A 15,334-nucleotide genomic window follows, 5' to 3' on the forward strand; every position below is an offset into this window, starting at 1 on the left:
TTCTCATAATAAAATACCTATTTTATTCTGTAGAATATTTACATATAAATATGTCAGGATTCAAGTTTAAAGATTCCAAGTGCACAATTGAAATAATGCTGAGGTGGGGAAACAGCATAGCATTGACTTTGTACTCCGCATCTAGGACTTATGCAAATAAATTACAATTTTATCTTCTACAAATACAAAACTATATTTTTCACAAACTTCCAAAACAAAGTGCAGCATTGGTTCCTCCAAAGCCAAATGAGTTGCTCAAAGCTACACGCCTCTTCCCGGTTTTCCATTCTTGTGCTTTAAGCGGGACATAATTCAGGTCAAATTCTGGCTCCGTTCTGTCAAGGTTTAGAGTAGGTGGTAATGTTCCGTGATAACACGACAGAATTGTGAATGCTGCTTCAATAGCACCTGCCGCACCAAGAAGATGACCGGTAGCTCCTTTCGTTGCAGATACTGCCAGCGAATGTGCATGTTCTCCAAACAGTCTTTTTATAGCTCTGTTTTCAGCAGCATCACCTAAAGGAGTGGAGGTGGCATGAGCATTAATATAGGTCACATCTTCTATCCGTAACTTGGAATTCATAATGGCTGCCCTCATGCACCTGATGGGAAAAAAAAAGCCACCATTAGTCATAACAACGGTTCTCATCCTGCTTATATATTCCTATGACTTGAATTAGTCATATTAGTATTAGTTGACTGTTAGAAAATATGGACACTAGATAAGAGAAAAGGGCAGGGATTAAGCTCCCCTATCCCTGGCTGGAAGGTAGCTTGCTGCAGCAGAAACCTTCCTCCATTGCGTTGCCCGCAGTGCAGACCAAGCAAGCCCAAACCCCATTTATTCTGATATACGAAACAATCATGGAGTGGACTAGGAGGTTAGGGATTTGTTTCCCTACAATTATTATTTTATCAGTTTGCAGAAGATGGTGCAGACTAAAAGGCCTTTTACACCAGCCGATAAGAGGCTGGTGCAGCGAGCGCCGATCAACGAGACATCATTGATTGGTGCTCCTTTGCTCCTGTCACACGGAGCTATAGATGGGGACGAGCGGTAGTTACTCCAAACGCTTGTCCCCATCCATTATTATTATGTTGGCAGCGCGTCTCCCTGTTTACACAGAGAGATGTGCTGCCGACAACGATATTAAACTTTTTTAAAACTATACGACCAGCAGATGATCGAGCGTTTGCTCGTTCATCTGTTGATCGTTCCCGTTTACAGAGGGCAATTATCGGCAACGAGCGTTATATGAACACTCGTCTGGCCAATAATCGCCCTGTGTAAAATCCCCTTAAAAAATAGCCATTTTTTTCTTATTCATTTTAAGGTTTAATATCCCTTTAAGCGGCCTGACAACACCAAGTCACTGTAAAAAGTACAAAATCATGAAAAGTTCATGCCAGTGGTCAAAGGGTCATATAAGCGGGCCCAGACTCACTGGTTTGCAATGTGCAGCAGGTTGTATATATAACTTAGAATCAATATATAGACTCCAAACAGAGTTTGTAACAAGGGCTGGGAGCTGTTTACACCACAACTGTGTCCCCCATATCATATAGGCAGCTCTATGATAATCCATATACCACAAAGAGACAAATAAGAGCCTTTAACGCCAATGTATATATAAAAGTATAAATCTTTATTACACAAACACTGTACATAATTAAAATAACATAAAGAGACAACTCTAGTATAAATAAGCGGAGACCGCATCAAGTGTTGTTGCTACCTATCATCCAAGGGTAGCTATATGACTATTACAGTAAGTATCTAATTACAAATCATCATAGCAGTAGTACACCATTCCTTAAAATGTAAGAGAAAAGAGAACAATGTCTCCATAGGTAACAGGTTTATAAATAGACAGAGGTGTAGTACATATCATAGCAGATAGTAATATACTCAGAACATGACTGCTAAGTCACAGGCTTACCCATAGGTAGAATCAGGTGCGTGTAAACAGGTGATGTCCGCTCCGCTGCATAGACCCCGACGCGCGTTTCGCCACATAGTGCTTCCTCAGGGGGATGTATACTAATGTGTGCTCTATGTTTGCCCTTATATGATGTCCAAGCAATTAGACTGTGATGCCGTACAACGGCGCATCCACGCTGGGACCGCCGGAAGCGAGGCAGCCCCCACATCCGGCTCCCGGCACGGCAGCACGTGTCCGGATTCCCGACGCGTAACGGGAGTTCCGGACATGCCCAGTGCGCCGAAGGAGGCAGAGGGGGACAGCATCGCTGACAGCCGCCACAGCGGGCATGCGCACAACGGCACCAGAGTCTAAGTATAGAACCCTACACCAAAGCATTACGCCAGTCATTCTCCTGATCCTCTTACTCTAAATAATGCTGTCACAGTACTTATTAGTGAACCGAGTAGCCATAGCTATAGAGCAATAGCCATAGCTATAAACTACCTCTACGTATTTCTATATGTACTTGTTATGTGGAGGGATGTAGATGTGTAAACAGCAAAAAATTATTCAATTATGCATTACTTAGTGTGTATATATGTTAGTGTGAAAAAACGGAGTGGTATGAGATTACAGCCACTCCCATTTGTATACATGAAGACGGATATGTATGGGCTTTTATGAGTATAATATAAAGGGGAAAGAAAAGAAAGCATATTTCTCATATTTAGCTGTTGGCCAAACCACAACATTTCCCCCCTTGTCCGCAGCCTTGAACACTACATCATCCAAGGCTTGAAGCTCTTTCAGTGCCTTTCTTTGGATGTGAGTTGTTACAGTTTATTTTAAGCCACAATCTTTTCGTATTTAAGGACTGCTTCTATTTGCAGCGGCAGGGTACGGCGATGGGGGCAGCGTGTGCGCCGTCCTATGCGAACCTGTTTCTCGGACTTTGGGAGACACGGGTTTTCCTTGGGGACGGCGCCCACGGTGCCGACCAGGTGCAGATGTGGCTGCGATATATTGATGACATTTTCTTTATTTGGCAGGGATCGGAGTCTGACCTGATGGGTTTCATGCAGCAGCTTAACTGAAATCCGTTTAATATTAAGTTAACATATAAATATCATCGTCACCAAGTGGAATTTCTGGATATACAGATTTTTTCTGATAGCCAAGGCTTTTTACATACAGATGTATTTCGCAAGTCCACATCAGTTAATTCGCTGCTGCATGCCTCATCGGCTCATACTCCATCCACAATCAAAGCCATCCCGGTTGGTCAGTTTCTTAGGATGAGGCAGATCTGCTCGTCTGATGCCCTCTGAACACCAATCAGCAGACCTGAGGAATAGATTCAGGGATAGAGGATATAGTAATAGGGCCATCAAGTTGGGCTATAAGAGAGCAAAAACGACACTGCGCAATGACCTCCTTAAACCTAAAAAACAATTAGACAATCAATCCGGGGTACGTTTTATATCTACCTATAATGGGCAGTGGAACAAGATGCGGAGTATCTTGGAGCACCATTGGCCCATTCTTAGGTCTGAACCACATTTAGCCCAGAGTCTATCTGATAGACCTCTGATGATTGCGAGAAGAGCGAGAAACCTGAGGGATTTTCTGGTAAAAAGCCACTATGTCCCTCGTCAGATATCACCTTTCGGTTCTCGTGGACCCAGAAAGGGATGCTATCCCTGTGGCAAATGTAGAGCATGTGCCAACATCTGTCGGGCAACTAGCTTTTCCTCAGCAGACGGATCACGTCACTTCGATATCCGGGAATATATTTAATGTAGCACAACACATGTGATTTATTACGCTACATGTGGATGCCCAAAGATATATATCGGGCTGACCTCTCGAGAACTGAGAATCCGTACTAGAGAACATGTACGTGACATTTTAGGGGCCAGGGAGGTAGATGACCCGACACAATTGAAAACCATACCTCGGCATTTTAAGATATATCATGATTGCAATCCAAGAACTTTTTCGGTTAGAGGTATTGACAGGATACACTGTGGCATCAGGGGGGGTAATGTGAAGAAGGTTTTGGCGCAAAGGGAATGCAAATGGATTGTTATGTTGGGATCCATGACACCAAGGGGACTTAACGAAAACCTTAGTTTTGTTCCATTTCTGTAATCTCTTCCGTTCATCCGGTTTTATTCTATGTATTTTTTGTATTTTAATCTTGTGTTGCCTTATATGTCCCTTCTATTAGGTATTATATGTGATATACCAAGTACCCGCTATCCTGCTTCGAGGATTGGGCTGGAATTTTCTGGATCCCCGTGGAACAATTTGTATAACACCTGTCCTCTCATCTCTATTGTATGGAAATTGTATTTGTTATGCTTGGGCAGTGTGTAAATATCCTTCCCTTGTGATGTGTACCTTACTATATGGACACTAACCTTTAGTACATGCAATGTATCCCTATGGGTATCTATGTGATTGGATATATATAGCATCTTCTCAGTTGGTTATAGAACCACAGTAAAGTTAGCGTTACTATTCGCATATGTATTCCCTTATATCCATTGACGTATCTGACTAATGTGGTATTATTGGTATATGTGGGGCGGGATATTTTACTGTCTTACCATCAGTGATTATTTCTCTATATGTGTATCATTGTGACATGTTACATAGTTAGTACGGCTGAAAAAAGACACATGTCCATCAAGTTCAACCAAGGGACGGGAAAAGGGAAGGAAAAATTTCTACACATAGGAGCTAATATTTTTTTGTTCTAGGAAATTATCTAACCCTTTTTTAACCCCTTCCCGCTCCTTGACGTACTATTACGTCATGGCAGCTGTATCGTTCGCGCTCCATGCCGTAATAGTACGTCTCGGGAGTAACGGCCGTTTCGGCCGTCCTCCCGACACATACAGGAGCTGTGACACTGCTGTCTTGTTCAGCAGCTGTCACAGCTCCTACAGCGGGGACCGATCGCTGTGTCCCCGCTGATTAACCCCTTAAAAGCCGCGTTCTATAGAGATCGCGGCTTTTTAGGGGTTAAGCTGCCATCGCCGGCCTGCTACGCGATAGCGGCCGGCGATGGTGACTATGGCAACCGGACACCAAACAATGGCGTCCGGCTATGCCATAGACGGAAGCCTAGTGGGTCCTGACAACGTCAGGACCCACTATGCTTGCTGTCAGTGAGTAGCTGACAGTTCTAATACACTGCACTACGCATGTAGTGCAGTGTATTAGATTAGCGATCAGGGCCTCCTGCCCTCATGTCCCCTAGTGGGACAAAGTAATAAAGTAAAAAAAAAGTTAAAAAAAGATGTGTAAAAATAAGAAAATAAAAGTTTTAAAAGTAATAAAAGTAAAAGTCCCACTTTTTCCCTTATCAGTCCTTTATTATTAATAAAAATATATAAACAAACAAATAAACTATACATAATTGGTATCGCCGCGTCCGTAACGGCCTGAGCTACAAAATTATTTTGTTATTTATCCCGCACGGTGAACGCCGTAAAAAAAAATATTAATAAACCGTACCACAATCACAATTGTTTGGTCACTTCACCTCCCAAAAAATGGAATAAAAAGAGATCAAAAAGTCGCATGTACCTAAAAATGGTACTGATGGAAAATACAGTTCGTTACGCAAAAAATAAGTCCTCGCACGCCTTTATTGATTGAAAAATAAAAACGTTCTGGCTCTTAGAATAAGGTAACACAAAAAGTGAATGATTGTTTACAAAACGTATTTTATTGTGCAAACACCATAAGACATAAAAAAAAACTATAAACATCTGGTATCGCCGTGATCGTATCGCCCCGCAGAATAAAGTGAATATGTCATTTATAGCGCACGGTGAACGCTGTAAAAAAAAAAGTATACAAAAACAATAGTAGAATTGCTGTTTATTAGTCACCACGCCACCTAAAAATGGAATAAAAACTGATCAAAAAGCCGCATGCACCCCAAGAAAACTACAATGGATTCCTCAAGGGGTCTAGTTTCCAAATTGGGGTCACTTTTGGGGGGTTTCCAATGTTTTGGCACCACAAGACCTCTTCAAACCGGACATGGTGCCTAATAAAAAAGAGGGCTCAAAATCCACTAGGTGCTCCTTTGCTTCGGAGGCCGGTGCTTCAGTCCATTACCGCCCGAGGGCCACATGTGGGATATTTCTCTAAACTGCAGAATCTGGGCAATAAGTATTGAGTTGCGTTTCTCTGATAAATCCTTTTGTGTTATAAAAAAAATGGTATAAAAAGAGTAAATTTCACCTCTACTTTGCTCTAAATTTCTGTGAAACACCTAAAGGGTTCATAAACTTTCTAAATGCTGTTGTGAATACTTTGAGGGGTCTAGTTTCTAAAATGGGGTATTTCATAGGGGTTTCTAATATATGGGCCCCTCAAAGCAACTTCAGAAATGAACTGGAACCTAAAAAAATAAATAAATGAGGCAATACTTCGCTTCTTACATTATACTGATAATGAGCCGTGCCCACCCCGAGGTGACCCCAGTTTTGACCGTTTGTATAAACGGAGACCCCTATTAGACCGTTCCAGTGCCCGGTTTTCCCAAGCATACACCCCCGAGAAGTGTTTTTCTATTGATGAGTCCCTGGTACATTTTAAAGGGAGGGTTCAATTCCGCCAGTACCTGCCAGGTAAGAGGGCAAGGTATGGCGTGAAGATGTATAAGCTGTGAGAGTGCATCAGGGTATACCTACAGGTTTAGGATATATGAAGGAAAGGCCACCCCCAAACCAGACTGCATCCTGGACTACAATAGGTACATGGGAGGGATGGACTTGTCAAATCAAGTCCTGAAGCCCTACAGCGCCATGCGGTGTGGTATAAGAAGCTGGCCGGGCACATCATACAGATGGCTTTGTACAATGCGTATGTGCTACGTCGATGTGCAGGCCAGACGGGAACTTTCCTGGAATTTCAAGATCTAATCTTTAGGGACCAGGAAGGGGGGGCACCCAGTACTTCTGGAAGCGGGGCCACACGCATCGTACCAGGGCAACACTTTCCAGGAGAAGGTCCCCAAACCGGTGGAAAGGGAAAGAGTCAAAAGAGGTGCAGAGTCTGCTATAAGAGGGGGATAAGGAAGAACACAATATACCAATGTGACACGTGTCCCGAAAAACCAGGGCTCTGTATAAAAGATTGTTTTAAAATGTATCATACATCCCTTGATTTTTAATTTACCCTGATGCACTCCGCACAGCTTACCCCCCTCATCTTTCCCTTCTGAGCCCTGCCGTATGCCCAGGCAGCTGATAACAGCCACATGTAGGGTATTGTCGTACCCAGGAGAACCCACATTACAATTTAAGGGGTGTATATCTCCGGTGGCGCATGCTGGGCACACTATATTGGACACTGAAATGGCATATACATATATAAAATTGCAAATCTCACACTGCACCATCTGCTGCGCATTATCTTTTACACAGTACCTGTGGGGTCAAAATGCTCACTACACCTCTAGATGAATGTCTTAAGGGGTGTAGTTTTTAAAATGGGGTCACTTCTCGGGGGTTTCAACTGTACTGGTACCTCAGGGGCTTCTGCACACATGACTTAGCACCAGAAAAGCTCCAGTAGGCCAAATGGTGGTCCTTTCCTTCTGAGCCCTCCCATGGGCCCAAAGGGCAGTTTATCACCACAAATGGGGTATTGCCGCACTAAGGACAAATTGGGCAACAAAATGGGGTATGTTGTTCCTTGTGAAAATAAGACATTTTGATCAAAAATGACATCTTATTGGAAAAAATATCATTTTTTTCATTTCACAGCCCAATTCAAATAGGTGCTGTGAAAAAACTGTGCGGTCAAAATGATAACAAAAACCATAAATGAATTCCTTGAGGGGTGTAGTTTCCAAAATGGGGTCACTTCTGGTGGGTTTCCATTGCTTTGATACCTCTGGGGCTCTGCAAATGCAACATGGCACCCGAAAACCAATCCAGCAAAATCTGGACTCCAACAAACACATAGCGCTCCTTTCCGTCTGAGCCCTCCCATGGGCCCAAACGGCAGTTTATCACCACAAATGGGGTATTGCCGCACTAAGGACAAATTGGGCAACAAAATGGGGTATGTTGTTCCCTGTGAAAATAAGAAATTTTGATCAAAAATGACATCTTATTGGAAAAAATATAATTTTTTTCATTTCACAGCCCAATTCAAATAGGTGCTGTGAAAAACCTGTGCGGTCAAAATGATAACAAAAACCATAAATGAATTCCTTGAGGGGTGTAGTTTCCAAAATGGGGTCACTTCGGGTGGGTTTCCATTGCTTTGATACCTCTGGGGCTCTGCAAATGCGACATGGCACCCGAAAACCAATCCAGCAAAATCTGGACTCCAACAAACACATAGCGCTCCTTTCCTTCTGAGCCCTCCCATGGGCCCAAACGGCAGTTTATCACCACAAATGGGGTATTGCCGCACTAAGGACAAATTGGGCAACAAAATGGGGTATGTTGTTCCCTGTGAAAATAAGAAAATTTGATCAAAAATGACATTTTATTGGAAAAAATATCATTTTTTTCATTTCACAGCCCAATTCAAATAGGTGCTGTGAAAAAACTGTGCGGTCAAAATGATAACAAAAACCATAAATGAATTCCTTGAGGGGTGTAATTTCCAAAATGGGGTCACTTCTGGTGGGTTTCCATTGTTTTGATACCTCAACGCCTCTTCAAACCTGGCATGCTGCCTAAAATATATTCTAATAAAAAAGAGGCCTCAAAATGCACTAGGTGCTTCGTTGCTTCTAGGGCTTGTGTTTTAGTCCACGAGCGCAGTAGGGCCACATGTGGGACATTTCTAAAAACTGCAGAATCTGGACAATACATATTTAGTAGTGTTTCTCTGGTAAAACCTTCTCTGTTACTAAAAAAAAATTGAATAAAATTGAAATTCAGCAGAAAAAATGAAATTTGCAAATTTCATTTCCACTTTGCTTTAATTCCTGTGAAATGCCTGAAGGGTTAAAAAACTTTCTATATGCTGTTTTGAATACTTTGAGGGGTCTAGTTTTTAAAATGGGGTGTTTTATGGGGGTTTCTAATACATAGGCCCCTCAAATCCACTTCAGAACTGAACTGGCACCTTCAAAAAAAGGCTTTTGAAATTTTCTTAAGAATATGAGAAATTGCTGTTTATGTTCTAAACCTTGTAACGTCCAAGAAAAATAAAATAATGTTCAAAAAACGATGCCAATCTAAAGTAGACATATGGGAAATGTGAACTAGTAACTATTTTGGGTGGTATAACCGTCTGTTTTTCAAGCAGATGCATTTAAATTCTAAAAAATGCTATTTTTTGTAAATTTTCTCTAAATTTTGCAATTTTTCACAAATAAAGACTGAATATATCGACCAAATTTTACCACGAACATGAAGCCCAAAGTGTCACGAGAAAACAATCTCAGAATCGCTTGGATAGGTTTAAGCATTCCGACGTTATTACCACATAAAGTGAAATATGTCAGATTTGAAAAATGGGCTCTGAGCCTTAAGGCCCAAACTAGGCTGCGTCCTTAAGGGGTTAAAGCCATCTACTGTCCCTGCTGTGACCAGCTCCTGTGGTAGGCTATTCCATAGATTCACAGTTCTCACGGTAAAGAAGGCTTGTCGCCTCTGCAGCTTGAACCTTTTTTTCTCCAGACGGAGGGAATGCCCCCTTGTTTTTTGAGGGGGTTTTACAAGGAACAGGATTTCACCATATTTTTTGTATGTGCCATTAATATATTTATATAAGTTAATCATGTCCCCCCTTAGTCGTCTTTTTTCAAGGCTAAATAGGTTTAATTCTTTCAATCTTTCCTCATAACTTAAATTCTCCATGCCCCTAATTAGCTTCGTTGCTCTTCTTTGTATTTTTTCCCAACTCCAGGGCATCCTTTCTATGAACTGGAGCCCAGAACTGAACTGCATATTCTAGATGAGGCCTCACTAATGCTTTGTAAAGTGGCAATATTACATCCCTGTCCCGTGAGTCCATGCCTCTTTTAATACACGACAATATCCTGCTGGCCTTTGAAGCAGCTGATTGACACTGCATGCTGTTATTGAGTTTATGATTTACAAGTACACCCAGATCCTTCTCAACAAGTGAATCCGCCAGTGTAGCTCCCCCTAGGACATATGATGCATGCAGGTTGTTGGTACCCAGATGCATAACTTTACATTTATCTACATTAAACTTCATCTGCCAAGTGGACGCCCAAACACTTAGTTTGTTTAACCCAGGTATTTTTCCCAGGTATTTTAACCCAGGTATTTTTCATTATTACTTATATTCGCTTCTTTTGGACACAGCCAGGTCTTTGATGCTGGGAGAGCATGGTGTGTTGTTGTTTGGCCTAGCAAGCAGGGTAGCCCGCTCTATGAATTATCAAGGCGTCACAAATAGGCTTCTACCTGGCTAGTCACGTTGCGCCTCATGACTTACACACTATTCCTCCATGTTTCACACACTTGCATCCCATTATTCATTTATTTTTTAGGCACTTCACTCATTACTGCCCCCTATATTTCACTCACATTATTACACTTGCACATACACTATTCATTTATTATTTCTTACTACACATCCCATGCACCACATACCACTCCCCTCAAGACTAGTGGGAGTGGCTATTATTATTTAAAGCACCTGCTCACTCGCCTTCATCAGCGTTTCAGACCTGGCTGTGTCCATTTGTAAGTATGGCCTTTTTCGGTGTTTTTGAATAAATGTCCTTGTTTTTATCTGTTTTGTTTGTACATCAGGAGCTTTTCGCTCCAGTTAGGGACTCGCAAGTCTGGGGATCCTTGTCGTGGATTGCGAGCTTGCGTCCTTTTGGCCAAAATGATCACTAATACCCCAGGTATTTTTCATTATTACTTATATTCGCTTCTTTTGGACACAGCCAGGTCTTTGATGCTGGGAGAGCATGGTGTGTTGTTGTTTGGCCTAGCAAGCAGGGTAGCCCGCTCTATGAATTATCAAGGCGTCACAAATAGGCTTCTACCTGGCTAGTCACGTTGCGCCTCATGACTTACACACTATTCCTCCATGTTTCACACACTTGCATCCCATTATTCATTTATTTTTTAGGCACTTCACTCATTACTGCCCCCTATATTTCACTCACATTATTACACTTGCACATACACTATTCATTTATTATTTCTTACTACACATCCCATGCACCACATACCACTCCCCTCAAGACTAGTGGGAGTGGCTATTATTATTTAAAGCACCTGCTCACTCGCCTTCATCAGCGTTTCAGACCTGGCTGTGTCCATTTGTAAGTATGGCCTTTTTCGGTGTTTTTGAATAAATGTCCTTGTTTTTATCTGTTTTGTTTGTACATCAGGAGCTTTTCGCTCCAGTTAGGGACTCGCAAGTCTGGGGATCCTTGTCGTGGATTGCGAGCTTGCGTCCTTTTGGCCAAAATGATCACTAATACCCCAGGTATTTTTCATTATTACTTATATTCGCTTCTTTTGGACACAGCCAGGTCTTTGATGCTGGGAGAGCATGGTGTGTTGTTGTTTGGCCTAGCAAGCAGGGTAGCCCGCTCTATGAATTATCAAGGCGTCACAAATAGGCTTCTACCTGGCTAGTCACGTTGCGCCTCATGACTTACACACTATTCCTCCATGTTTCACACACTTGCATCCCATTATTCATTTATTTTTTAGGCACTTCACTCATTACTGCCCCCTATATTTCACTCACATTATTACACTTGCACATACACTATTCATTTATTATTTCTTACTACACATCCCATGCACCACATACCACTCCCCTCAAGACTAGTGGGAGTGGCTATTATTATTTAAAGCACCTGCTCACTCGCCTTCATCAGCGTTTCAGACCTGGCTGTGTCCATTTGTAAGTATGGCCTTTTTCGGTGTTTTTGAATAAATGTCCTTGTTTTTATCTGTTTTGTTTGTACATCAGGAGCTTTTCGCTCCAGTTAGGGACTCGCAAGTCTGGGGATCCTTGTCGTGGATTGCGAGCTTGCGTCCTTTTGGCCAAAATGATCACTAATACCCCAGGTATTTTTCATTATTACTTATATTCGCTTCTTTTGGACACAGCCAGGTCTTTGATGCTGGGAGAGCATGGTGTGTTGTTGTTTGGCCTAGCAAGCAGGGTAGCCCGCTCTATGAATTATCAAGGCGTCACAAATAGGCTTCTACCTGGCTAGTCACGTTGCGCCTCATGACTTACACACTATTCCTCCATGTTTCACACACTTGCATCCCATTATTCATTTATTTTTTAGGCACTTCACTCATTACTGCCCCCTATATTTCACTCACATTATTACACTTGCACATACACTATTCATTTATTATTTCTTACTACACATCCCATGCACCACATACCACTCCCCTCAAGACTAGTGGGAGTGGCTATTATTATTTAAAGCACCTGCTCACTCGCCTTCATCAGCGTTTCAGACCTGGCTGTGTCCATTTGTAAGTATGGCCTTTTTCGGTGTTTTTGAATAAATGTCCTTGTTTTTATCTGTTTAGTTTGTTTAAATATGCCTGCAATTCATGAACATCTTCCATAGACTGAACTATATTACATAGCTTGGTGTCATCTGCAAAAATAGAAATAGTGCTATTAATCCCATCTTCTATATCATTAATAAATAAGTTGAATAATAGGGGTCCCAGCACTGAACCCTGAGGTACACCACTTATTACCGGGGACCATTCAGAGTAGGAATCATTGACCACAACTCTCTGGATACGGTCCTTGAGCCAATTCTCAATCCAATTACAAACTATATTTTCTAAACCTATAGTCCTTAATTTACCCATTAGGCGTCTATGGGGGACAGTGTCAAATGCCTTTGCAAAGTCCAAAAACACTAAATCCACAGCGGCCCCTCTGTCTAGACTTCTGCTCACCTCTTCATAAAAACAGATCAGGTTAGTTTGACAACTTCTGTCCTTAGTAAAACCGTGCTGGCTGTCACTTATAATGCTATTTATTGTCACATAATCCTGTATATAGTCCCTCAATAGCCCCTCAAACATTTTCCCCACGATGGATGTTAAGCTTACTGGTCTATAATTACCCGGGGAAGACCTAGAGCCCTTTTTGAAAATAGGCACCACATTTGCGCTGCGCCAGTCCCTTGGCACTATACCAGTCACTAGAGATTCTCTGAATATTATGAAAAGGGGGACAGAAATAACTGAACTAAGCTCTTTAAGAATTCTAGGGTGTATCCCATCTGGTCCCGGGGCCTTGTGCACATTTATTTTATTTAATTTAGCTTGGACCATATCTACATTCATCCATTTCAGTATATCAACTGATATATTAACAGCACTGGCACCGGCTACATCAGCTGCTCTTTCTTCTGTTGTATATACAGAGCTAAAGAACCCATTTAGTAACTCTGCCTTCTCTTGATCCCCTGTGATCAACTCCCCATTACCACTATCTATTATTATTATTTTTTAATATATATGGTATGAATTCATCACTATATATAAATCCGGTGTTCTGGGCTAGATGTATATATTTGGAGTATTGGGAGTATTATGCTTTTAAGCTACTTGGGTGTGTATTGATGTAATTCTCAATACTTTAATTATGTGATGTATGGGGTATCCTAATTTTATAAATGGGATGATTATGTATTGTTCGTGATTCATTTATTCAAGTATGGAATAGGTGCACCTTATGTATTGTGTTTTCTATTTAAAACTTTATTCTTTATCTTTGTTGCACATCATCTAGTTTTCTTTTCCTTTTTTTACTTTATGGCACATGCTTCCTTTGTTCTTTGACTTACAATTGGGTCATTTATGTACCCCTTAATAGTATCACTATCTTCGTGGCACGTTTTTGTAACACACACTGGTTATTTATGCTTTCTTTTCTTTCCCCTTTATATTATACTCATAAAAGCCCATACATATCCGTCTTCATGTATACAAGTGGGAGTGGCTGTAATCTCATACCACTCCGTTTTTTCACACTAACATATATACACACTAAGTAATGCATAATTGAATAATTTTTTGCTGTTTAAACATCTACATCCCTCCACATAACAAGTACATATAGAAATACGTAGAGGTAGTTTATAGCTACGGCTATAGCTCTATAGCTATGGCTACTCGGTTCACTAATAAGTACTGTGACAGCATTATTTAGAGTAAGAGGATCAGGAGAATGACTGGCCTAATACTTTGGTGTAGGGTTCTATACTTAGACTCTGGTGCCGTTATGCGCATGCCCGCTGTGGCGGCTGTCAGCGATGCTGTCCCCCTCTGCCTCCTTCGGCGCAATGCGCATGTCCGGAACTCCCGTTACGCGTCGGGAATCCGGACACGTGCTGCCGTGCCGGGAGCCGGATGTGGGGGCTGCCTCGCTTCCGGCGGTCCCAGCGTGGATGCGCCGCTGTACGGCATCACAGTCTAAGGCCTCATGCACACGACCGTATTTTTTCCCACCCGTAAATACTGGCGTAAATACGGGTCCGGTGTCACACGTATTCCACCCGTTTTGCACCAGTATTTACGAACCCGTGCCCGTAAATATGGGTCCGGTGTCACACGTATTCCACCCGTATTTACGAGCGCGTTTTTGGCGGCAAAATAGGACTGCACTAATCGGCAGCCCCTTCTCTCTATCAGTGCAGGATAGAGAGAAGGGACAGCCTTTTCTGTAATAAAAGTTAAAGAAATTCATACTTACCCGGCCGTTGTCTTGGTGACGCGTCCCTCTCTTCACATCCAGCCCGACATCCCTGGATGACGCGGCCGTCCACGTGACCGCTGCAGCCTGTGATTGACCTGTGATTGGCTGCAGCGGTCACATGGCCTGAAACGTCATCCAGGACGTCGGGCCAGATGTCGAGAGGGACGCGTCACCAAGGCAACGGGCGGGAGACTGGACTGGAGGAAGCAGGAAGTTGTCGGTAAGTATGAAAGTCTTTTATTTTTATTTTTTACAGGTTTATACTGATCGGTAGTCACTGTCCAGGGTGCTGAAAGAGTTACTGCCGATCAGTTAACTCTTTCAGCTCCCTGGACAGTGACTATTTACTGACGTCGCTTAGCAACGCTGCCGTAATGACGGGTGCACACATGTAGCCACCCGTCATTACGAGAGCTCCATAGACTTCTATGGACTGTCCGTGCCGTTATTACGGCCTGAAATAGGACATGTTCTATCTTTTTCAACGGCACGGGCACCTTCCCGTGAGAAAACGGGAAGGCACCCGTCGCCAATAGAAGTCTATGAGCCCGTTATTACGGGTCGTAATTACGACCCGTAATAACGGGAGTTTTTACGGTCGTGTGCATGAGGCCTAATTGCTTGGACATCATATAAGGGCAAACATAGAGCACACATTAGTATACATCCCCCTG

General features: G+C 42.4%; 1 protein-coding gene across 1 annotated transcript in view; it reads right to left on the reverse strand.

Moving 5' to 3' along the window:
• Window positions 1-15,334, reverse strand: part of OXSM (3-oxoacyl-ACP synthase, mitochondrial) — a 25,147-nt gene continuing 9,813 nt past the window's right edge. The window contains exon 3 of the mRNA XM_075827185.1: window positions 1-602. Within this exon, the coding sequence (XP_075683300.1) occupies window positions 200-602 (403 nt within the window). The 3' untranslated portion in view covers window positions 1-199. The remainder of the gene's footprint in view (window positions 603-15,334) is intronic.

Source organism: Rhinoderma darwinii, chromosome 5, assembly GCF_050947455.1.
Source record: "Rhinoderma darwinii isolate aRhiDar2 chromosome 5, aRhiDar2.hap1, whole genome shotgun sequence".
In the NCBI taxonomy this organism is placed as follows: domain Eukaryota; kingdom Metazoa; phylum Chordata; class Amphibia; order Anura; family Rhinodermatidae; genus Rhinoderma; species Rhinoderma darwinii.